At 38.0% G+C, this 26,475-nt stretch overlaps 1 protein-coding gene across 2 annotated transcripts in view; it reads right to left on the bottom strand.

Annotated features, from left to right (window-relative positions):
- The window catches only part of NDFIP2 (Nedd4 family interacting protein 2), a 69,300-nt gene that overhangs the window by 8,638 nt on the left and 34,187 nt on the right, over positions 1-26,475 (bottom strand). For both annotated transcript variants that reach the window (XM_061133424.1, XM_061133423.1), the window contains exons 2-5: positions 25,274-25,439; positions 20,969-21,102; positions 12,387-12,480; positions 2,678-2,802 (exon numbers count right to left, since the gene is read on the bottom strand). In XM_061133424.1, the coding sequence (XP_060989407.1) occupies positions 2,678-2,802; positions 12,387-12,480; positions 20,969-21,102; positions 25,274-25,439 (519 nt within the window). The remainder of the gene's footprint in view (positions 1-2,677; positions 2,803-12,386; positions 12,481-20,968; positions 21,103-25,273; positions 25,440-26,475) is intronic.

Below are 26,475 nucleotides of genomic sequence, written 5' to 3'. Positions count from 1 at the left end.
CATTGATGACACAGGATTATTCGGTGTTTATAATGAATCATACCTGGAACATAGTAAGTGCTCACTGAATGGCAACTACTATTTTAAAACAGAAAATTCCTTAAAATCCTTTTCTTATATCAATTCTCAATATACACTACAGGTATAACACTAACCTTAACTCAGTAAAGGTATTTTAAAGAGAAACTAAACAGTCCCAGGGATTAAACTTCATGCTATTAAATTCCTTACAAAACTTTGAGAAACTCCAAAGTTTTTGAATTTAAGGTCCCATCTCATCACACTAACTGGAGTTGATGAGGAAACAATCTTAACTCCTTCGCAATCTGGGGTTCCATGAGAGAATTATGGCAACCCACTCCAGTACTCTTGCCTGGAAAATCCCATGGATGGAAGAGCCTGGTGGGTTGCAGTTCATGGGGTCACGAAGAGTCGGACACGACTTCACTTTCACTTTTCACTTTCATGCATTGGAGAGGGAGGTGGCAACCCACTCCAGTGTTCTTGCCTGGAGAATCCCAGGGACGGCGGAGTCTGGTGGGCTGCCGTCTATACGATTGAAGTGACGCAGCAGCAGCAGCATGGGAGAATTAGGGCTTCATATACTAAAGTCAAACATTGCATATAATGCATTGATTTCTTTTTTATGTTCTAGAATGATACTAGCAATTCAATAACCTTAGGAAAACTGAGAAAGTCAAATCATTTTCCACTTTCTGTGACTCAGACAAGAAATCCCATTTGAATAATAGTCATTAATTCTATTACTAACATAACCAGGGTTGGACTAGATTATCTAGTTCCAACTCTTGAGTTTTTCCTACTAGTAACTTATGCAGGGGCAAGGACTGTCTCTTTATCTCTGCATGCCTCATAACACCTAACAGATTTATGCTTGTGGTGAGAACCTACTTTACATTTTTCAAATGAAATTAAAACAAGGAACAGCCAGGGGGCAGTTCTTACAATGGTCAGGTTTTAATCACCTTAAAAGAAGCCAGTCTGCAGGTCCCACCAAGAATCTGGGACTGTTTAATAACTACAGCCTATAATCTGGTCTGAACAGAGATATGGTCTGACAAGATTACTGAAACCCTGGGAAGTAATAAAATAAATTTAAAAATAATGAAAAAACACATAAAATTCAGTTTTATTATTTTTGTAATGGGTGATTTTCTTAAGATATTTGATAATGCAGGTGCATAAATGAAGTGTCTGAAGCACTGAAGCTGACATATTAGTATGTGGTTCTACTGAAAATTTCAGGAGGACTTGACTCATTCAATTAGAAGTCATTGTTTAAATATACATGATTTGTGGAAAGTATATATTTTATTAATTGTATATAGCATTTAAATGTGTGGGTTACTTTTAATATGAGTAACTAATTAACAAAGCCACTTTCCTAGCTGGAGAAACCAGGGGAAAAATCCTTGTAAAAAGGAGCCAAAGGGGCCTTCAAGAGGCAAAGGAAAAGAGCTGGGGGAAGATCATGCTGACAGTAGCACTGCCTGTGCAATGGTTACAAAAATTTTTTTTTTGCTGAGATGGGAGAAAGAAAAGAAGTTACTGTTATCTCCCTACACACCATTTTGTAAATGACATGAAGGAGACAGAGGGTGATTTCCAGAAACAACTGGAAAATGAGAAGAAAGGCTTAGATGGAACACAGGGGTCGAACCCAGGTGTCCCACATTGCAGGCGCATTCTTTACCAGCTGAGCCACAAGGAAAGCCCAAGAATATTGGAGTGGGTAGCCTATCCCTTCTCCAGCGGATTCTTCCCGACCCAGGAATCGAACCGAGGTCTCCTGCATTGTAGGCAGATTCTTTACCAACTGAACTATAAGGGAAGCCCACAAAGGAAAAAAAGATGAGTTCTAATAACTAACTTAAAGGCGTGTACTTTTACTCTTGGGGGCCTCCCGAGTGGCTCAGTTGGTAAAGAATCGCCTGCAATGCAGGAGACCCAGGTTTGATCCCTAGGTCGGGAAGATCCCCTGGAGAAGGGCATTACAACCCACTCCAGTATTCTTGCCTGGAGAATCCCATGGACAGAGGTAGCCGGTGGGCTACAGTCCATGGGGTCTCAAAGAGTCTGACACAACTGAGCAACTAACACTTTTTTACCTCTTAATGTCACCAAAAAGAAAGAGTAAGAAAACATTTAAATCTGTGATAATTTCACTAGCCAATGGAAATGTTTACATTTTAACTAAGTCCAGGCAGACCTATGCTATATCACAATAGTGGCAGCCAGGATTCACTGAGCCCATGTACTTGTGCAGTAACTGGGCAAGGTACTCAGAATATGTCCTGTTCACAGCTCACGGAAATACTGAAAGGCGCCTATTATCTATCATGAAGAAACTAACACTCTGAACAATTTAAAAACTTAAAAGCCAGAACAATGATATAAAAATGATGAAATTCAAACTCAAATTTATCTGATTTCAAAGTTCTTTTCACATACTAACAAATTCTCATACAATGCAGTCAGAAAATGTTCTCACCACAGAGATCACTATAATAATTAAGGATAGAAGTTAAGAATAAGTCTCAAAATAACTGAACTCATATACACAAAATACACAAAATGAACATTTACAAATCACACAGGGAATTTCACGTGCTTTGATTTTAGCGATAAAAGTGGTAGAGGCTATCAGGACACTCACCCTGACAATGAGGATCCATTTGATCAAGGACAGCCCGAAGCCACAGATGGCACCGTACCTCCCAGCAATGGTGTTGGTGATGCAGAAGGATAAGCAAAATCCAAGCCAGTTGAAGATAAATGCCACTGGAAGCAAGAGAAATAGTTCTTTTAAAAGACCACACACTGGAAACAAAGTAACAGAGACCTAATTCAGAAGACCTGAGTTACATCCCTGGGTTGGGAAGATCCCTTGGAGAAAGGCATGGCAACGCACTCCAGTATCCTTGCCTGGAATTCCACAGACAGAGAAGGCTCGCAGGCTACAGTTCATCATGTCTCAAAGAGTAGGACATGACTGAGTGACTAACACTGCTACTACTTCGTGGAATATAAATACTACTTCACTGCTCAAAGGAAACAGCAGTTCTCTTTAACTCTGTACTAAGTCTTCCTTACAGACCACAGTCTACCTTTTTCAAATGTACTGAGTTTTTTACTATCCATTAACAAATGGGGAAGCTTGCTTTCTTGTCAGTTTGGTCAACAAGAATCAATACCTTAGAGCTTATAATCCGAAAGGTGAAATTGTAATTTTAATCCAGTTAAAAATTAAGTCACAATGTGGCTGCCATGCAATCCTACCCAAAAAGTCTAGTCTAAGACACCAGCCAACCAAATTGGCTTTTTAAAAAAGCAGTATTAAAGATAAGCTGAATAAATTATGTATTTTAATAACAAATAAATTATACTAATGTTCCAGGAGCAAATATTGTTCACAGCCTCCTCCTACCTAACAAAACCTGAGGTTCCCCTTCCCAGGAACCTACCTACCTTTAGATCCTGTATTTAAGGGGTGGCTGGACCCCATACTTAGCCCCCAAAGGTGAGTCCTGAGTAGTCTGGGAAAAACACAGGAGGCCCAAATCCCCTGCCAGTGATTTTATGTTGTAAATAGGACTTCTGAAAAACATTCTTAAAAACACAGCAAGGAGAGCGAGGATGGAATTTAGGCTCAATGACAGTAGCTCTAAACTGATCACTGTTGAAGCTGGGCGATGGATATGTAGATGCTTTGTTTAATTTTTTAAATTGAAACAGACTTGATTTACAATGTTGTGTGTGCTTATTTTAAATTTTTGGCCACATCCTAAGGCATGTGGGATCTTAGTTCTCCAACCAGGGATCAAACCCTGCACTCCCTTGCACTGGAAGACTGAGTCTTAACCACTAGACCACCAAGGAAATCCTACAGAGATGTTTAATATACTCTCATCCAGTTTGAGAATTTCTACAATAAAAGCTTTAAAAAAAGGAAAAAGAAGAAAAAGAAAAGGCCCTTCTTCTTCCACTGGATGTCACATTTAATCATCATACCTGAAACTGCTGCCATGATCCTGCTATCAGCCTGAGAACTAAACCATCATTCCAAGTCTGCTGGGGTGGATTGGGGCAGGGGGTGGATGGGTAGATGGTGGGCGGGTAGGTCGGTGGGTTTGTGTGCACATGCGTGTGTGTGTGTGTGTGTACTGTTTTTGTGAAGAAGAAAGCAAAGCAGAGCCACAGCACTGACACAGTCTGTGCCTAAGGTCTGCTTATCCAGAGACTTCTGCTTTTATGAGACAGTCTCCTAACTATTTACAACAGCTGAGTGAGGGTTTTCTATTATTTGTAGCATAAACCATTCTGACCTGGGATATAATCCCAGGTCCCTGAGATATAATCAGAGTGCCATATTTATGTTCAAGATATCAACAATATCACATAATAGTAGCAATAATAATAATAAAACTAAAGACCAACTTGAATGTAAGTCTTGTTCACAGCTCATCCTCTCACCCTAAATATCTCCAACTAAGTCCCAGGGAGAATAAAGTAAATTACCTAGAGAATTTCTGGTTTTTCAAAATTTTAAAGACATAGAGGAAATGCTTTAAGATAAGTTCAAATGAAATGGCTATTTCTTTGAAGCAATGCCCCTACTACTATCATTTCTTCCTTCCTAAAACTTTGTAGATGCAGCCTTTTTGATCATTTATGGGAAGCTATAATACATGGTGATGCAATAGCCAGAAAAATGAATTTTGAAATAAGAGACTTGTGTTTGAGTCACAACTCACTCACTGGATGTACAACCTTGGACTCACTGCTGACTTCTGTTGAGCCACAGTTCTCTGATCTTTAAGCACCGACTTCATAAGATTGATAAGAGGATTAGGTAAGAATGTAAAAAGCTTAGCACAGCAACTGGCACATGGTGGTTGCTAAACAATGTCTGCCACCATCCCTATACATACAAAACGATCTCTTCACATTACAGAGTAGGTTCCATCTTTCCTGCCAAAAGCACTTCAGGAGACACTACTATAAATAGAGTGTGTGAAAGTGCGGAAGTCGCTCAGTGGTGTCCAACTCTGCAACGCCATGGACTGTAGTCCACCAGGCTTCTCTGTCCATGGGATTCTCCAGGTAAGAATACTAGAGTTGGTTGCCATGTCCTCCTCCAGAGGATCCTCCCGACCCAGGGATCGAACCTGGGCCTCCTGCACTGCAGGCAGACTCTTTACATCTGAGCCACCAGGGAAGCTACACTATATAAAGCTTGTTTATTCTCTAATTTTAGCTACCATACTGGACAACAGAGATAGAACACTTCCATTGTTCTAGAATAATCTATTGCATATAGCAGCTCTCTGACTAACTGGCTAATATTTGTGTTAACTGTGGGGAAAGCAGATAACAAAACCAGTTTTATAACTATTTAAAGAACTGACATTACCAAGCAGCAGCAGAGATTCCCAACTGGTTGCTACATACGTGCTAAAGACAAGCTGAGGTATTTCTCTCCTCAACCCTTAGGGCAGGCAGGAGAGGTCTGGGGCAGAGAACAGATACCTCCAGTCCTGAGCATCCCATCCCAGTGTGCTATGAACATTTTATCATTTTGTAAGTATCTCCTATCACAGGTATCTTCCTACGTCAAAACAGGAAGCACTGACAGAGAAATCCAAAACAGCAAAATATTTCAAAAGTGTTATTTTTTTTTTTTACCATTGAGCATGTATATGTTTAGCTTTGGGGGAAAAAAGCATTTAAACACTGTCCAGTTTCTTCAAAATCAGACCTACCACTATCTACTAGACATATCACTGTGCCCCAAAGAGGAACAAGATTCAAAAGGACGTAAAAGTACTTAATGAGGTGTCATGTTTTCTTTATGGTCTCCACCAGTGGTATGAATTCCTATAAACTGTGCTCATGTGATACAATTTGTTATTGACTGAACTGCACCCTCCTCGAAACTTGTAGATTAAAGTACTAACCCCGCAGTGTGACTTACGTAGAGATAGGGCCTTTAGGGAGGGAGTTACGAGTACCTGAGGTTATAAGTGTAAAGCCGGAATACAACAGGACTGGTGTCCCTACAGGAAGAGGCAGAGACGGCAGGGAGTTCTCTGTGCACACGCAGAGAAGAGGCCATGTGAGGACACGGCAAGAAGACAGCCATCTGCAAGCCAGGAGGAGAACCCTCACCAGAAACCAAATTTTCTGGCTCTCTGATCTCAGATTTCTAGCTTCCAGAACCGTGAGAAAATAAATTTTCATTGTTTAAGCCACCCAGTCTGTGATATTTTGTTACGGCACCCTGAACAGACAAACATGTAACTTAATCACCTTTAACTGCTTTCACATACACATGCACTAGTTAAACAGAGAAGCTGTGACGACTGAAGCACAGACAGATTCACTTTTTATGCCCTCTGGCCTATAAGACAGAAAGTAAAGCTGATAAGTCTTTAACGTACAGAAAGGGCAGGGCATTCCATTCTGGATCCTCACCGGGTCCCCAGCCTCTGGGATCTAATGCCTGATGATCTGAGGTAAAGCTGATGTAATAGTTGAAATAAAGTACACAATAAATGCAATGCACATACATGAATCATCCCAAAACCATCCCCCCTCCTCCCTGGTCTGTGGAAAAATTGTCTTCCATGAAACTGGTCCCTGGTGCCAAAACGTGAGTACTGCTAAGGCATGTCTGAATTGTCAGGAAAAGGATTTAATAAACACACACTAAACCTTAGGTATGTCAAATCCATAAAAGAAAGCATGTGTAGTAGAGACAGGTGAACAGATATCAATACATGCCTAAGAGAGAAGACACGAATACTTTTCTTTCAGCTCCACCTTCATTCACGCATGTTCCACTAGAGAGCTAGAACAAAACAAGGAAGCTTAAAAGGTGTAGAGAAGGGACTTTCCTGCGGGTCAAGTGGCTTAGACTCCACACTCCCAGTCAGAAGTCTGAGATCAATGAGTCAGAAAATTCCATTTCTGGTGAGGGTTCTCTTCCTGGCTTGCAGATGGTTCATCAGGGAACTAGATCCCACATACCACAATTAAAAATCCACATGCCACAACTGAAAAGATCCCCCAGACAGCAGTGAAAACTGAAGATCCTGCATGTCGCAACTAAGACAGAGCACAGCAAAATAAATCAGTATTTTTTTTTTTAAAAAGTGGAAGTCACCTATTCCCAACACAGCAAGGCCCAAGATGGAACCCAGAGAAGCAACAGGTTCATATAAGCTATACTCCTGTGGAAAAGTAAGATTTGGGGGAGTAAGTAACAGTGAAGTAGGAAAATTAGCACAGGAAATTTTGGAAAGTACACTTAGTGTTGCTTCAATTACAGGTGAATGGCATCTGAAAGAAGGCTGCCAATCAAATGACTTACTAGAACTGAGAGGTGAAGTCTCAGTTAAGGATGAGGAAGGCAAACACCACCTTCACTGACAGCACTCATAACTCATGGCATTCCATGTGTATTAACTCATTTGATCCTTACATTAGCCTTTTAAGAAGAACGAGATCAGAATTAATTCCCTTTCACAGAAGGACAAATTAAGAGTCAGAACAGTTAGGTTCCACACACGAAGTCACAAGGCAAGAAAGAAGCATTGTAGGTAGGACTGTAGCACCCCAGTCTTTTTTTTTTTTTTTTTTGCAACCAAGTCTTTTACACCTGTTTACACTGATCATTTTATACATATACCTCCCACCTACCCAAAGAATTTGTCGGGTAATCAGAAAGCAATATTATATACTATAGTTTATCCATTAACTAGTATGGCTACACTTTTAAATTTTCAATAGCCACAAGATAGGTATCAATAATAAAGGGGAAAAGAGTAACTCCACAGTGAAGAAAGCTGGCGGACACCACCTTAACTTGATGAGCGTTACCATCACTAGTAATAAGATACCTAGGAATAAGATACCCAGCAATAAGATACCTAGTAAAAAGACATCCAGATCATTGCCTTCTGATATGATGCACTGAAAAGACAGCATTTCTGTGATATTCTTGGGGGGATAGGGCAGACTGTACCACCTGAATCTAATCACAGGCAAACATTAGCTAAATCCAAATTGAAAGACATTCTACAAAATAACTGACCAGGACTCTACAGAAGAATCAAAGTTGTTACGAAACAAAGACAGACTGAAAAAAACTGTTTTGGATTGAGGCAGATGGTGGAAACACAGAGGCTAATACAATGTGTAATCCCAAAACAGATGCTAGACCAAGAAAAAGACATCCGTGGCACAGCTGGGAAAATCTGAAAAAGGTCTACAAGCTAGTCAGTGTTATTTCATGATGCTAATTTAACTTCCCAATGTTGATTACTAGACTAAAGTTATGTATGTTAACACTCGGAAAAGTTGGATGAAAGCTATATTCCAATTGTACTGTTTCTGCATTTTTCTTCCTAAATTTAAAATTATTTCAAAATGAAAAGTTTAAAATGTTCAAATTTTATTTTTTTTAAATGTTTAAATTTTAAACAATTTGATACTTGCTCTGAAAACAAACAAGTGAATATTACAAATGAATGAACACCAATATAATACTAACATTAAGCACTTATTAATTCTATCACAGAAAAATCCTCATTATATATAAATGCACATTTCAAATACAGTAAATTCCCAAAGAATAATCAATTTCACTATACTTGATTCCGAACTGCATAAAGGCAAATTTCTGTCTTATCCTCATGCAATTCTCTTTATTTAAACTATCAACATTGAGAAAAACATGAAGCTAACAACATATTAATTTTCAGACATTTCCACTAAACTACAAGCAACAAAATGACCAAAAAATTATTTTCCTTATAAACAGAACAAATTCAATAAAATTTAATACTTCACAAATATTATGAGTTTCTTAAGGTACAGTTACAACTCTTAGATATCTCCTCTTTCTGGATGCAATTACAATATGTGAGCCCAAAGCTATATAAAAACCTAGCTTTATATGAAGAAAGTAAGTCATTGATGCCTAACAAGGCAATCAATGTGTCGTACCCAGATAACCTCTTTAAGAACTGTCGCTTATATGACTCATCCATGGTAGGTACTTGAAAGTACTTACTGAATAAAGATGTTCAATATCACTAATCATTGGGGAAATGCAAATTAGACCACAACTAGATACCACCACACAACTATTAGATTTCTAAAATTTTTAAAACTCTCAGTACCAAATGCTGATGAGGATCAGAGCAATAGGAACACTCATTCACTGCTGGTGGGAATGCAGAATGGAACTGGAAGAAATTCTTACAAATCAGAATTCACATTTCAAAACATCTTTCTAATTCTTTCTAAACTTACTTGAAAGTGAAAGTGAAGTAGCACAGTCGTGTGCGACTCTTTGCGACCCCATGGGCTGTAGCCTGCCAGGCTCCTCCGTCCATGGGATTCTCTAGGCAAGGATACTGGAGCAGGTTGCCATTTCCTTCTCCAGGGGATCTTCATGACCCAGTGGTTGAACCCAGGTCTCCTGCACTGCAGGCAGACTCTTCACCATCTAAGCCACCAGGGAAGCCCAACTTACAAATAACCTAGTATCTCCTTAACTATGATTCCCTCAAGTCTAAAATGGGAATAATGCAAGTGATTAATTATTATGATAGCATGCTGATGTGAAAACTCACACATGGATAAACCTCAGAAAAGTTTTCTAAGCAGAATCGATTATGTTTTTAAGCACTAGAGTTCAAGGTAATTTCCATAGAATGTCACTTATCCAATGAACCAAACCTTAATTTCTAGCTTTTAACTAACGGATGTATAACTGACTTCTATTTCATTCCTTTTGAGAGAAAATCTGTTAAAAGTAGGCTCAGACACAAGGAGATAAGGCATATATAAGACATTTTGCGGTGACACTTCAAAGGATTACGAGAAGCAAAGCATCATCGGGGGATATACACATTTCTTTCTTTACATTTTCTGAACATGAGCAAGCAATTATTGTACCAAATTTACATGTAAACTTTAAGGTTACATGTAGTAAGAGACTGAATTGTGGATGGTGAAAACAGAGAAAGTAAAATTAAACCAACAAAAGGTTTAAATTGAAATATTCTTACTGAAAATCAGTACAGTTTTATTTGCACAACTTATATAATCCGAAATGTTTAAATTATAAACCATGTTAAAGAAAATCTATTTCCAGACCTTAGAAATAGACAGCAGAACAGAATCTAAACAATAGCTTGTTGCTGTTTAGTCACTAAGTCATGCTCAACTAGCTACTGGATAGTTGGAGACAGCCACTAGATGGCAGTGACTACAAATAAATCTATACTTACTAAAGCAAATAAATGTGAAGCACAGGCCGATCGATAGTCTTTACCCAAAGAAATGAAGGTGACAATTTATATAATCTTACTCTTATAATATCAGTGCAATATTTGTCTACAAAGATTCCTATTCTAATAGGAAGCATAAAGATATAAATTGTAGAAACTTAATTTAGTAAAAATGTAATAATAGGCAGATAATTTACATTAACACATTAAATGTAAACATTTATATTCGTCTCAATTAACATACCACCACTGACCAAAAACAGGGCCAACCAAGTGCCTAGGTTACTGTGCATTTACAACACTGGTGTATCAGTTAAATGCTTTCAGATCTAAAAACTACAGATTGAGAAGAAGATAGCACAGTTAAGTGAAAAAAAGAAATGCAGAGATAATAACTAAGCTCGAGTCAAATAATTAGATGGTGTCAAATAACATGTTTTTATTTCTAAGAAATGGGTATTTATACTACAAGTAACTACAATAAATTTAAATTCTTCCTTTACCACTTAAGATTTCTTAAAAGACAACCATGAAAGGAATTAATGTTTACATTACTCTTTTTGTAAAGAAAATATGTGGGAAGCCTGTTATTAATATAAAGGGTTACCGGTTGAACTAAGAAAAAAATTAAGGTTTACTAGACTAATAGTACAAAGAAGAATTATTTTGTAGCCAAAGTGTGAATTTCCTTTTCATCATACTAAACATGTGTGCATTAATCACTCAGTTGTGTTCAACTCTTTGTAACCCCATGGATTGTAATCCACCAGGTTCCTTTGTCCATGAAATTCTCCAGGCAAGAATACTGGAGTGAGGTAGCCATTCCCTTCCAGGGGATCTTCCCAACCTAGGGAGCAAACCCAGGTCTCCTGCACTGCAGGCAGATTTTTTACCTTTTGAGCCACAAGGGAAGTCCCATACTTAACATATCTAATGACGAACTGTAACTAAAACCATGAGATATAAATACTGCATATACATTATCTGATTGCCAACCTGAATATAATTTAGAAAATCTGAAGAGGAAAATATAACTGCCTGCACATCCACCCACACACTTCTGATACTTCTATTCTTCAGCAGATGAAATGAAAGAAAGAAAATAAGCAAGAAACCATTTCAAAATGGAGGAAAAGATAACTGAATTTTTAGACTCAGAAGTAACTCAACTCGGGAAGTATGTATTTTCTATACTGTCTATTATTAAAGTTGAATGTGGTATTTTAAGTAAAACATTCCTCAGCTTTATCATCAAAATTAACTATACAGTTGAAATACATTAAGTCAGCATGCTATCAAAGAAAGTATGAAAGCTTGATCACTTAACTAGTTGAGGGCAGAAATTAACCCTATCATAATCTGATAAATTTACTTACTTGAATACTGGCTTTCTAAGAATTATTTTAGCAATTTAAACAGCTTGAGTGTCATATTATTATTTACTGAGTGTACTATGTGCCAATCCCTGAGTTAGGAATTGAAATAATGAAGACTATAACAAAGTCTTCTTAAAGCATAATCTATAAAGTCCAATGCTAAATTAAGAATGTTGCAAAATGTTAAAATAACTATTACTCAGGTTTCTGGTCTTCTAGTGATTCACCATTCGCCACAAATAGGACAAACTCACATTCCTGTTTCTCAAATCACATTGTCCCATTTGCCCAGACTACCTCCTGTTGAATGACACTCAAGTGGATGTTCTCTGCTCCAAAAACAGAATTTACCATTTCATTATACAATGTTCCTATGGCCCCAAGTGGACATGTAGGATTTCACATACAAAAACATATCTAGCTTTCAATATGCTTATATGTATCTCTATACAGTAAGCATCTAGCATAATAACCGCTATATAAAGTTACCTGGTAGGTGTTGAACAAATTCGAGGACTTGCATCATAACTTAAGATCACAGTTAGTTCAAGATCAAGAGCAATTTACATTTTAAACAATGTAAGACACACTGACAATACTTGTCTTTCTTCACTGTCTACACTGCTTTTTAAATACACACACAACTAACATCTGCAAGAAAAAGGTCTGGAAATGAAATATTACTTACTGAAAAATGCCAGCATGAAAATCCCATCATTACCCACTCTGAGCTGGTCTGCGTCATTGAAGTCATCTCTTGGTGGACACTCTTCCTCTTGAATCTGTAAAAAATTCACCATTAGAATAGTTCACTAACCTAATTACAACTTCATTACCTTGAGTGAAAAGATAAAAATTTATTATAAAGTCTAATGTCCTCAATGTAGTGTATAAGCAAAATGAGATAATGAGTACAACGTCTGGCACATAATAAGTACTCAAAAAATGTCAGTAATTATTAGTTTTCATGGGCACCCTTGAAAAGAGTAACTTTGAAAGAGAACACAAAAAAGATAAAAATTGAGTAACACTGTATTAATGAAAATGATATCACAAAAGAAAGATGTGACACTGCTACCTTAGTGTCAAAGTGAGAAAGGATTTTTCATAATCAACAGTGAACTCTGATACAAACTCCATGGTTGGCAATCTGGCAATATTTATCAAAAATTAAAATGTATACATCCTTTGACACAGTAACTCCAGCTCTTGAAAATCACTTGTAAGAAACTATGTAGTATAGACAATTCACTGCAGCAATGTTAATAAGGATAAAAAATTAGATACAATATAAATGCCCATCAGTAGTGGACTACTGTCAGGAGACAACTATCTGTGAGTCTTTGGTGTTTCTACATCTTCCAGGTAGAGGCACTGCCGGTCTACTATCTTTTCAAGGATGTTTATACAGTATACAGCTTTGAGAGAGACAAGCAGCATCTCCCTCCAGAGGAGGGCTCCCTGCTAGCTCGGTTGGTTAAGAATCTGTATGCAATGCAGGAGACCCCAGAGTTCCATTCCAGAGTCTGAAAGATCCCCTGGAGAAGGGATAGGCTACCCACTCCTGTATTCTTGGCTTCCCTGGTGGCTCAGCGGGTAAAGAATTCACCTGCAATGCAGGAGACCTGGGTTCGATCCCTGTGTAGGGAAGATCCCCTGGAGAAGGGAAAGGCTACCCACTCCAGTATTCTGGCCTGGAGAATTCCTAGGCTATACAGTCCATGGGGTCACAAAGAGTCAGACATGACTGACTGACTTTCACCAGAGCAGGGATGTAGGTGTGCTTATTGACCATTAGAAAATATTGGGTTCGCCTAAACTCAGGGTTTCACATTGCAAGTAGAGGCATCGCTTGGCCTTGTTTGAGCTGCCCTGTGGGGCTTGAAACTGGCATGAGCAAATGATAATACTCTGACCACTATTACTGCTGCTGTGAATAATACAGTTTCTGTCTGATGTCTTCTGTGAGCATCCACAAAACTGTGACAAGCCAATCAGGCAGCTTGCAAGTAGGGTAAAATCTCAGACCACTAACAATTCTGAGACCAATGAAATAAATTATTGTATATCAAAAGCAATTAAATTCAAACAGCAAATATTTAAAAATAAATGACAATTTCCAAAATATATTAAGTGAAAGTCATTTGTATAGTACAATGCTTTTGTGTACAAAAATTATACAAACACGTTAATGTAGTTGCTTATAAATGCTGAGAAAGTTCTCTGAAAGTACATAAAGTCTGTTATCACTAATTGCCTCTAATATTCAACAAACATTGAATATTTTTGTTGACAGAACACCCTTTCTACATAAGACTTCACTTCCTGGTACTTGGGATACATGAACGTACGTAAAATCAAGATGTCTGTCTTTCTGAAGCCTAAATCCCAGTGAGGGGAACCAGACAACAAATAAAGATGTAATAAATAAGTTACTTATAAAATTATTAAACGGTGTAAATGTTCTACAAAAAAAAAAAAAAGGGAAAGGATGTTTAGAATGTTAAGTAAGGGTTACTGTTTTAAAGATGGAGGCTGCACAGGCCTCATTAAGGCAACACCGAGCAAAGACTTAAAGGAGAGGTAGGTACGGTGGCTATACAGATATCTCATAGAAGAGTGTTTCAGGCAGAGGGACAAGCCCGTGCCAAGGTCCTAAGATAGAATCAGACCTGGCATGTTACAGAAATAGCAAGGAAGCTGACATGGTTGAAACCACTGAAAGCAAACAGGAAGAAATGTCAGAGAGTCCACGAAAGGACCCTGAGTTTTACTGAGTGAACTAGGAGGTCTTACAGAATTTTTAATAAATGACATGACCTGATCTACAAATATATTATCTCCATGTTACATACATGTAATCTCTCCTGGGTGTTTTGTTTCAACTTTGTGTTGGTACAGACAAGAGCTCAGAGAAGCTAAGTGCCCTGCCCAAGATCACATAATTAGCTAGGGCAAGGCAGGACGTGAACCCAGGATACCAATGTTCTTTCCATCCAAGCATGGCTGTCTCACTACATTATGTTGTTTTCCTGAAGGAAAAAGATTTTCAAACCATACTACTCATTATTTAGGCAAAAAGATCCCTTAAACTCTGCAATCATATATCTAAGGCAACCTTCTGATGGTCAGTGTAATCACTAGCAATGATTAAATACATATTAATAAATTTTTGTATCATTTTAAGCTAATTCAAGAAATAAACGCTAAAGCATAGTAGGAACTCAAAAAAACACTGTCAATATAATGGCAAGCATATAAATATTTCATATTCTTCAGAAACAGCAGTCCAAGAGATTTTACCAGAGGGACATCATTTTTACAAAGATAGGTGACATATACACAAAGATATCCTTTACAACATTAACACTGGAAAACACACTCTTGAAAAGATTCTAACTGTTCACTAGAGAGGAATGGCCCCTATATTAAGAGTATATTGATTCCATGGAATCTCACTCAACCATTAATGTAACAGAAAATACATAAAATGCTTAAAAAAATAAAACATGGTAGCTACACAATAATTTCAATTACATTAAACACTGACTTAGAAGCCCTAAAATTAAGAAAAAATTTAAAACAAACAGCTGTCTTAGGACAACAATAGTATTTTTTCTTTCTAATTTCCCACACTGGCTATTTTAAAAAAAGCATTCATTAACTTAATTAACTATTATTTATCAAACACCAAGGATGTGCTAGGTAATAGCTAGGTATTAGAAATCATCTTGGGGTTGTGCATAATTTATCAAGTGCTAGCTTTTGTGTCAAAATTGTACTCACATACAATTTTAAACAACGTACAAAAAAATGAATCCTATCCACTAGATGCTTATAAGATGAGACAAAGTGGCAAGCCATGTTTAAAAGTTTTATAAAGTGAATTATGTGAAATTCAAATATTTTTCATCAGTTCAGTTCAGTTCAGTCGTTCAGTCGTGTCCAACTCTTTGGAACCCCATGAACAGCAGCACACCAAGCCTCCCAGTCCATCACAAACTCCCGGAGTCCACCCAAACCCATGTCCATTGAGTTGGTGATGCCATCTAACCATCTCATCCTCTGTCATCCCCTTCTCCTCCTGCCCTCAATCTTTCCCAGCATCAGGGTCTTTTCAAATGAGTCAACTTTTCGCATCAGGTGGCCAAAGTATTGGAGCTTCAGTTTCAACATCAGTCCTTCAACACCCAGGACTGATCTCCTTTAGGATGGACTGGTTGGATCTCCTTGCAGTCCAATGGACTCTCAAAAGTCTTCTCCAACACCACAGGTCAAAAGCATCAATTCTTCAGTGCTCAACTTTCTTTATAGTCCAGCTCTCATATCTGTACATGACCACTGGAAAAACCATAGCCTTGACTAGATGGACCTTTGTTGACAACGTAATGTCTCTGCTTTTTAATATGCTGTCTAGGTTGGTCATAACTTTCCTTCCAAGGAGTAAGCGTCTTTTAATTTCATGGCTGCAATCACCATCTGCAGTGATTTTGGAGCCCAGAAAAATAAAGTCAGCCGCTTTTTCCACTGTTTCCCCATCTATTTGCCATGAAGTGATGAACTGGATGCCATGATCTAGTTTTCTGAATGTTGAGCTTTAAGCCAACTGTTTCACTCTCCTCTTTCACTTTCATCCAGAGGCTCTTTAGTTCTTTCTATTTTTCATAGAAATATTAAAAATGGGTAATGCATTTCAGTAAATCTACTGAGTCATCACATAATCATACCTGCAACCCTACACAATAAAAATAAGAAAAAGTAGGAAAAAGTATTGTTTCCAAGTGTCCTGACTACCTATATTCCCCCAATGAAACTGAGTTTAAGAAATAAATTTTCAGTTAATCCAGTTGAGATTTATTTACAACTGAAAGTACTGAAGTGCTAATCAGACCAGTTTTTTTATCTGAATCAAGTATAGAAACTCATACTCGATGATAATCTGCAGAAAGAGGGTGCTGGAGCAGGGGGATAGAAACAGACAAATTTGAAAGATTTTTTATAAGGGTCAAAGTTAGTTTCTTTGCACAACTCTGTTTCTACTTTCCATAAAATTTTCCACAATCTTCATAAGCTAGAGTTAAAATGGTCTCAGAAACAAGTAAAAACAGAAAACTTTTCTTTATAGGCATATTCCAATTCAGGCAGAGAAACACATTACTTTCTAAAACAAGACACTGGAAATGACGACAGTGAGGGGTTCTAACAGTAACACTTCAGTTTTCTCTCCAAAAGGTAAAATCGCTTCTATCTCAAGACACAGAGAAGAAGACTTAATGATTCCTACTTTCTCTTTAGTTTTGATCCAATAGAGTGGAAGTTAGGGCAACAGAAGACATTAGGTCCTTAACATCCTTTACTGGAGTGGGTACCCATTCCTTTCTCTAGGGGATCTTCCCGACCCAGAGATCAAACCTGGGTTTCCTGCACTGCAGGCAGATTCTTTACCATCTGAGCCACCAGCAAAGCCCTAAAGACCTTTACCATTCCCAAAGTCCCCAGGGAGACATTCCCTGAGAAAAGGAGCACTGTCCCCAAGTCACCAAGAGAGTGTGTGCATGTATATACAAACATGTACATAAACACACATGCCTGATAAAAACTCCACACCTTACTGATCTGTCCTCCTGCTCTGTAATTCTCTCCTCCCAACATCAAAAATCCTTACTGACTGAGGTATATTTATGCCACAGTCTTAACAAAAACTTACTTAACTCTCAGACGGAAAATGCATCAATAATAAATTTGTGGTTTACTATCTTTACTTATGTGTCCAAAACTACTTATGATGATATTTAACTTTGTGTGTGCTGGAGGACGGGAGTGGGAGAAGGTGTGGAGATGGTTTTGGCTGATGAAAGAAACCCAACCAGTCAACCATCAGACAATCTACTCATTGGGAGCTGGCCTGTTGGTGGCAGGGTGAGAATATATACAAACACGTTCCTCCCCACCTTGGCCCCTCACCTCATTCGAGCTTTCCTCCATGACACGATATTTTGTGTTCTTTTCCTGAACAAAATGGGGATGAGTCAAAAATTTGAAATGACACCTCTAAAGTCTAAGGCAAGAAAAAAAGGTAACAAACTCTAGTCCTGCTTGCAGCCATGGTAAAACGTAAGTAATTCCCCGCTTTTCACATGACTGAAGAATAACAGCATACATACATCTCACTCCCTATTACCGAGATAGCCACTCCTTTACCAGAACAGGAAATAACATAGGCATCTATCACTGACTCGATTACTAAGACAGGGAAGATGGGGGAGAACAGGCGGTGGAATCTTTGACCATCATTCCCAAATTCTGGCATGTATTCAAAGGACAGAAAAAAAAGAAGTGAATTGACAAACGTTAAGTTTGTAGGCCTGGTAAATTCTTTCTTTGTGTTTTAACCTCAGTTCAGTTCAATTCAGTTCAATTGCTAAGTTGTGTCTAACTCTTTTCGACCCCATGGACTGCAGCACACCAAGCTTCCCTGGTCCATCACCAACTCCCGGAGCTTACTCAAACTCATGTCCATTGAGTCGGTGATGCCATCCAACCATCTCATCCTCTATTGTCCCCTCCTCCTCCTGTCTTCAATCTTTCCCAGCATCAGGGTCTTTTCAAATGAGTCAGTTCTTCACATCAGGTAGCCAAAGTACTGTAGTTTCAGCTTTAGCATCAGTCCTTCCAATAAATATTCAGGACTGATCTCCTTTAGAATTGACTGGTTGGATACTGGTTGGATCTCCTTGCTGTCCAAGGGACTCTCAAGCGTCTTCTCTAGCACCACAGTTCAAAAGCATCAATTCTTCGGCCCTCAAGCTTTCTTTATGGTCCAACTCTCACATCCGTAAATGACTACTGGAAAAACCATAGCTTTGACTAAACAGACTTTTGTCGGCAAAGTGATGTCTCTGTTCTTTAATATGCTATCTAGGTTTATCATAGCTTTTCTTCCAGGGAGCCAAGTGTCTTTTAATTTCATGGCTGCAGTCACCATCTGCAGTGATTTTGGAGCCCAAAAAAATAAAGCCCCTGTTTCCGTTGTTTCCCCATCTATTTGCCATGAAGTAATGGGACTGGATGCCATGATCTTAGTTTTCTGAATGTTGAGTTTTAAGCCAACTTTTTCATTCTCCTCTTTCTCTTTCATCAAGAGGCTCTTTACTTCTTATTCATCTTCTGCCATAAGGGTGGTGTCATCTGCATATCTGAGGTTATTGATATTTCTCCCAGAAATCTTAATTCCAGCTTGTGCTTCATCCAGCCAGACATTTCTCATGATGTACTCTGCATATAAGTTAAATAAGCAGGGTGACAACATACAGCCTTGACATACTCCTTTCCTGATTTGGAACCAGTCTGTTGTTCCATGTCCAGTTCTAACTGTTGCTTCTTGACCTGCATACACATTTCTCAGGAGGCAGGTCAAGTGATCTGGTATTCTCATCTCTTGAAGAATTTTCCAGAGTCTGTTGTGATCCACACAGTCAAAGGCTTTGGCATTGTCAATAAAGCAGAAGTAGATGTTTTTCTGGAACTCTCTTGTTTTTTCTATGATCCAATGGATGTTGGCAATTTGATCTCTGGTTCCTCTGCCTTTTCTAAATCCAGTTTGAACATCTGAAAGTTTACGGTTCATGTACTCTTGTAGCCTGGCTTGGAGAATTTTGAGCATTACTTTGCTAGTGTGTGAGATGAGTGCAATTGTGCAGTAGTTTGAACATTCTTTGGCATTGCCTTTCTTTGGGATTGGAATGAAAACTGACCTTTTCCAGTCCTGTGGACACTGCTGAGTTCTCCAAATTTGCTGGCATATTGAGCGCAGCACTTTCACAGCACCATCTTTTAGGATTTGAAATAGCTCAACTGGAATTCCATCACCTCCATTAGCTTTGTTCGTAGTGATGCTTCCTGAGGCCCACTTGACTTTGCATTTCAGGATGTCTGGCTCTAGGTGAGTTATCACACCATCGTGATTATCTGGGTCATGAAGACCTTTTTTGTATAGTTCTTCTGTGTATTCTTGCCACCTCTTCTTAATATCTTCTGCTTCTGTTAGGTCTACACCATTTCTGTCCTTTATTGTGCCCATTTTTGCAAGAAATATCCCCTTGGTATCTCTAATTTTCTTGAAGAGATCTCTGGTCTTTCCCTTTCTATTGTTTTCCTCTATTTCTTTGCATTGATTGCTGAGGAAGGCTTTCTTATTTCTCCTTGCTATTCTTTGGAACTCTGCATTCAAATAGGTATATATTTCCTTTTCTCCTTTGTTTTTAGCTTCTCTTCTTTTCTGAGCTATTTGTAAGGCCTCCTTAGGCAACCATTTGTAAGGCCTCCTCAGACACCAAAAAGAGATACCCCATGTCAAAGGGTAAGGAGAAGCCCCAGCAAGATGGTAGGAGGGGCAAAATCACATTTAGAATCAAACCCCATACCTGCCAGAAACGCTTGGAGGGCTCAAACAAAACCTTGTGCTCACCAGACGACCCCACAGAGACTGAGCCAGACCTGCCTTTGAGTGTTTGAGTGTCTCCTGCAGAGGTACGGGTCAGCAATGGCCTGCTGCAGGGGAAGGGGCTCTGGGTGTAGCAGACCTGGGTATGGCTAAGCCCTCTTGGAGGAGGCTGCCATTAACCCCACCATACAGCTGCCAGAACTTACACAGGACTGGGGAAACAAACTCTTAGAGGGCACAAACAAAACCTTGTGCACACCAGGACCCAGGAGAAAGGAGCAGTAAGTCCACAAGAGACAGATCCAGACTTGCCTGTGAGTGTTTTAACCTACTGTGAGTTCACTCATAGAGTCACTGGACTGGCTGAATGAATAGAAAACAATAATTTATAATTATAGTTATGGACCACAGAAACTAAACTACATAAGAAAGGAAGTAAAGACACTAAAGACACTTCATTAACAGTGAAGAGGTCAACGGGGTGGGGGTAACTTGAATGAGGAAGTCAGAGGGATGGCAGGGGGAAGGGTGGCAGGGATGAGTCTTAGTGCATGAGATGCCTGAAATCAAGTTTAGAAAATGATACATTATTGGTAACGAGAACACCGAGATGACCACAGTCTGAGACAGGGTGCAGGAAAAGACCAACAGAAACAGAAATGAGGGAGGTCAAGGAATGCAGAACGTGTATTTCACTCAAAGAGTGCCAAAACACAATGACACAAATGAGCAGCAGTACAGAAAATACAAAAAATAAAAATAAAAAATGCATGTAGAGAGAACTATCTTAGATATTATTCTCAAAGGAAACGATAACACTGTCTTACTCTTTGAGATGTTTCTGCTGCTGCAGCTGCCATCGCAGCAGCTTTGGCCTTCTCAGCTTCATCGTACGTGGGAAGAGAGGTAGCAACACTGTAAGGAGGCGGCACAGGATAAAACTCACTGTAAACTTCTGTATCTGAAGGAAAGGGTTTAAAAAAAAAAAAGGTAACTATTAAAACAAACTAATGACATTTTTATAGCCATAATACAATTTAACAAGTTACAGAATGCCACTGAGGATGATCACTGCTATCCGTAGTCCTATGTTATAAGCTGTATAACATATAAATTATTACTACGTCATATTCTTGGAGTCCTGTATTTATTGAGAAAAGACTGATAAATATCATCCAGAGACTGATACACAAAACAAGAGCATCAAGAAGGAGACTCTGAAAATGTGTGCAACACAAATGAGGTAAGAAACTCACCACATGTGAACACGCTCTGTGTGCCCACTTGCTGTGCTCAGAGAATTTATCTGCCCATAATCTCACAGTCAAAAAGAGGAAAAACAGCAGGAATAATAGTTAAAAAAAGAAAAAAAAAACCATTGAAATAGCACTAGCCACCTCCTATACCACTTCTAAATACATTAACCTCAGCAACTCTGAGGTTCAGAAAACTTAGGTGATTTGCCCAGGGTCACATAATCAAGAAGTGGCAGAACCCAGGAATTTCTGGACCCCAAAGACTTTGTTCTGCTAATATATGACGTTAATTTTTCTATATGGGTCAATTTTAGCAACTACTAAGCAAACTCACTATTTCTCTTGGCTAAAAGATTGATGCTTTTTAACTCTTTTTCACTCTTATCCCTTCTCGCATTTTCCCTGCACCTACCTAGCTCTTTAGGTTTTCTTTTTTTGGAAGAGTTCTCCCTCCCCAATTTTTAAGCTGTTTTTGAAATATGATCTCCAGAAGTACATTACAATAAAATATTTTTTTTAAAGCTGCAACATTTATTGCCAACTTTCGTATAAGTAAAATCATACACATAGGTCAATCAGTCGACTAAGATGTGCTAGAATTACTGACATAAATAACACGTAGATTCTAAAAGTAGTACATACCACAGTGTTTTACACTACTTCTGTGATTTCCTCTATTATAATGACAGCATTTTCACACTTTCTATATTGTTTATAACTTACCTATCTTTATCAGACTTTCTTGCATTTTCAACATGAAAACACACTACACTCAAGCAAAAATTTTCCTATTGCATTTTAATGTCTATAGGTTTCAAAAATAAGTATTTATAATGATATCAGTAAGAGCTAAGGGTCTGGAGTTAGGCAATTTTTAACTTAATAACAGGAAGTGGTGAGCAGCAGCGTAATACTGAATGTTATCCAACAAAAGGCACAAGAGTCACAAATTCTTAGAAAAGACTTATTATTAGGATGTAAAAACACTGCACACAGTCAAGTAAATAGATTTCTTTAGTTCTGAAGATTAAAGTAGAAGCAGAATTTCAGTAAAAACAATGATTATGAAGTTTAAGGCAATAACATTAAAATTATGAACTTTTAAAACTGAAACAATGGTGGCTTCCCTGGTGGCCTAGTGGTTAGGAACCCACTTTGCTTAAAAAAAAAAAAAAAAAAAAAAGGAATCCACTTTGCTCTGCAGAGGACACAAGCTCAATCCCTGGTTCAGAAAGACCCGACATGCCTCAGGCCAACTAAGCCTGGGTACCACAACTCCTTAAGTCCCAGCACCCTAGGGCCTGATCTCTGCAACGAGAGGGGACACGATGACGAGGAGCCCACACCCCGCACGGAAGAGTGGCCCCTGCTCACTGCAACTAGAGAAAACCCCCACGCAGCAACGAAGATTCGGCACAGTCAAAAATAAGGTTAATAAATATTTATTTAAAAACCTGGAACACTGGCATATATTATCCAAGGTAATGAGATCCTTTACCTTAAAACTAGATATGTAACACTGTAAAGCAATTATTCTCCAATTTAAAAAAAAAATATGGAAGTTTTTAAAAAGTTTTAACACCCAAGATAGAAAAAATACCTATGCCAGTAACAGGTAAAAGTTGGGAAGAAGCATCTTTAATTTTCACTTGTCAATTTTACTTCCTTTTCTTCTCCCCTTTAAGGCAGAGGTTGGTTCTCAACCACAGAATGTGAAGTCTGGGGAGTTCCAATCCTAGCCCTCCTTCTTGGAAGTTGTTGTAACCTGAAGCACATCACTTAAGTCCTATGAAGTTCTCCTTTCTTATCTATGAAGCTGACCCAGCAGCACTATTACTTGCTATTATGGGATAAAATAGAACAGTATTCAAGAGGACTCTGTAAAAAATGAAGCATTATATACAAATGTCACCTGTTATAACTGATGTTACTCAGATCTATAAAAACAGTCATAAAGTGACCTACTGAAGAACATAATCTCCACAGAAAACAGGCACTGTCCACACCTAAAATATAACATTGACCAAAAAGCTAAAGAAAAATAGTATAATAGCTTTCATTAAGCAGAGACCCAAAATTCTAGGATTAACTCAGTTCTTACTCTCAATTAGTCAGGCATGCCCTTTAAGTACAGGTGAAAAAATTTAAAAGACCAGGAATCACAAAGGAGATGGTGAAAATAAACTGAAAATCTAGACTAGGCTTCACTTGTTTCACAGTTGAAATTCACCTAACCTTTAAAAATATCATGTTACATTATCAAAACTACTATACATCATAGAAAACTGAGAAGCTTCTCAATTCATTTTATGTTGTTTTCATAGAATTTTTCTTTCAACCTTGCTTTCCAAAAGTTTGCTTTTTCCAAACCAAAGAGACAGTACATAAAGTTACAGATCACCTGAAAAAAGTGGCAAAAAACACTAAAATATTAATGGATTCAAATCCAGGAAAGACTGGAACATGATGACAAAAAGTCCAAGAATATAGGGATGGATTAGCTTCAAGAAGAAATATGCTAATAAAATATTTCATGACAACAAAAACTGAAGGAGAAAAACCACATGATTTTATAATAAGACCAAAAAGCTGACTCCCTGGTTTCTGGCCTGCTGGAGCCATTTACTGAAATTGGGAAGACTGTCAAAGCAGCAAGCCTGGTGGCAGAGGAAGAGGCTATATACAGCTGTGGCGGTTTTAAACCACAGTCTACTCTTTGAAACACTTCCCGTGAAGAGGTGGAGACTAATTCTTCAATAATCCTAAGAGAGACTAAACTGACTCACTCATAACAACCTGCACTGTGACTTTTGAGGCAATGTAACCAGTTCCATCTGGCTTTCTCTCAGAACGCTTGTTCTTAGAAGCCAGCCTGCATTCAAAGAGGAGCCCAGGCCACAAGAGGAGGCCACCAATAGCTGTTCTGGCCAACAGCCTCAGCTGAGGCCCCAGTTGAAGCCTGCCTCAACCAGTAAATGTGTGAATACGGAAGCCTGCAATTGCCTCCATCAGACAACAATCACAGGAGACCCTCATCATGGAGCCAAGTTCACCCTCCAAATTCTAAGAATTGATAATAATGATTGCTATCATTATGGAGAACTTCACCATGGAGCCAAGTTCACCCTCCAAATTCTGAGAATTGATAATAATGATTGTTATCTTACTCCATCAGGTTTGAGGTAGTCTGTTAAACAAATAGTAGCCACCACAAAGGGACATTTAGCAAAGGGACTTTCACTCTTAGCATCTTTCATCACAGAATGATTAACTTAACATTACTGGAAAAATATAAATTGTGGCCAGAGAAACAGATGAGGGTATTCTTGAGAATGACCTGAAAGAATGAGGTGAACAGTAGCAAGCAGGAATCACTGCCTTGTATTCAAGAAATATTACCATGTGCAGGGGGGAACACTATGTACACCCTTCACGTCCATTCACATATGCTCACCACATTCCCACTCACATTCATCATGAATAATACCTGGTTTTATGACTATACAAGTAAACACACACATGTATGGGTATGTTTATACATGCACATCTGCAAGCATTATATGTGTGCGTGAATCTATAGGTAAGTGTATTTCTTCCAAAAGTTATATAGGTTAGTCCACTGGAAATGGATTCTAGCAAGCCTAAGAAAGCTTGACAAGCTGCATTTTTAAATTGATTTTTAAAACAGTGAGATACATAAGGCACAGAGCAAATTATTTTATAAACTATCTTTAGAAAAATTTGTTTTAAAAAATCATAAAACTAGAGAAGCCCGTTAACAGACTTGATAATTATACAAAACCATACTGGTTAAAAAAAAAAAAAACTGAGTTCTTAAAAACATTACTAGTAGTTCCATACTAAGAGCAACAATACCTGAAGTTGTAGGTACTTCCACGGTAATACTACTGTAAGGGGGAGGAGAAGAGTCAGTCTCATGTCCAGATGCTGAAGGAGCGGCCTGCACGGTGTGTGGTGTTGGGTTTGAAGTAGATGGCTGCTCTACAGCAGATGATTCTGAATTATCCTCTTCATTGTGAAGCTGAGAGAACAAAGGAAAATGAAAACATTAATGTGAATCACATTTTTTTTTATTTTTAAAGATTATTTCAGGCAAAGAATCATTTTCTTTTTTTTTTTTTTTTAGCTAAAAACAAGCTAAAATAGCATTTAAAAAGATGAATAAAATTTTTGAGGGACATACTCAGTCATTAAGTTTAGAATTTTTATAATTTATAATAAGAATAAAGTTCAAATTTTTAGGAATTTATAGAGAAAAAAGGTAATGATAACAGACTCAAGTTCACTCAATCCTGCAATACATATTGTCTACCACGTATTAATCACTGTGTACAGCAAAGAAAAGTAAAACTAATACAACCACAACACCATATCTATTATATTAGTATCTTATGTAAAATGAATTAATGAAATAGAGTAACAATTTATAAACATTCTAATACTGTGGAATACTCTGAGGTTTTCCTAAGTACCAAAAGAATTACTTATAAAGCAAAATAAGTCACTGTGCATATAAAACTCTGAAAAATGTTCTTCATTACAACCAATTTATTGAAAGTTCAGTAAACACTAGATAATATACTGAGATCTTTATGGTTTAACTCATTTAATCCTCACAACAAACAAGAGACTCTTAGACTATTATCCCCATTTCACAGGCTAAAAGAAAAAAGGAAAAAAAAAAAAAAAAAACCCAAACCAAAACAACCCTGGACATGTAGAGACTTAGAATAATTTGCCAAACATTACAATAAGTAGGAAGGCCAAGCCATGAATCAAATCCAAGCAATGTGGCTGCACACCTCCTACTTTTTAGTTAAAAAAAAAAAAAAGCTTGTCAAGAGAATAAATCTGCATGCTGTGATATAATGCATTTTTAATTTCAGAACATGAAAATTATTACTCCACTTTCCATAAGCTTCACTAAACTTACTTTCTCTGTACCTTAGTGACTCCACATGTAAATTCTAAATGAAACCAAAATCCTCACAGAACTGTAAAATAATAATTGAAAATCATCTAGCATAATGCCAAACATACAAAAGGCATTTAACAAA

Source organism: Dama dama, chromosome 30 (genome assembly GCF_033118175.1).
Source record: "Dama dama isolate Ldn47 chromosome 30, ASM3311817v1, whole genome shotgun sequence".
NCBI classification, from domain to species: domain Eukaryota; kingdom Metazoa; phylum Chordata; class Mammalia; order Artiodactyla; family Cervidae; genus Dama; species Dama dama.
Note: the sequence above shows the minus strand (reverse complement) of the source record. Positions and strands in the feature narration are given on the sequence as shown.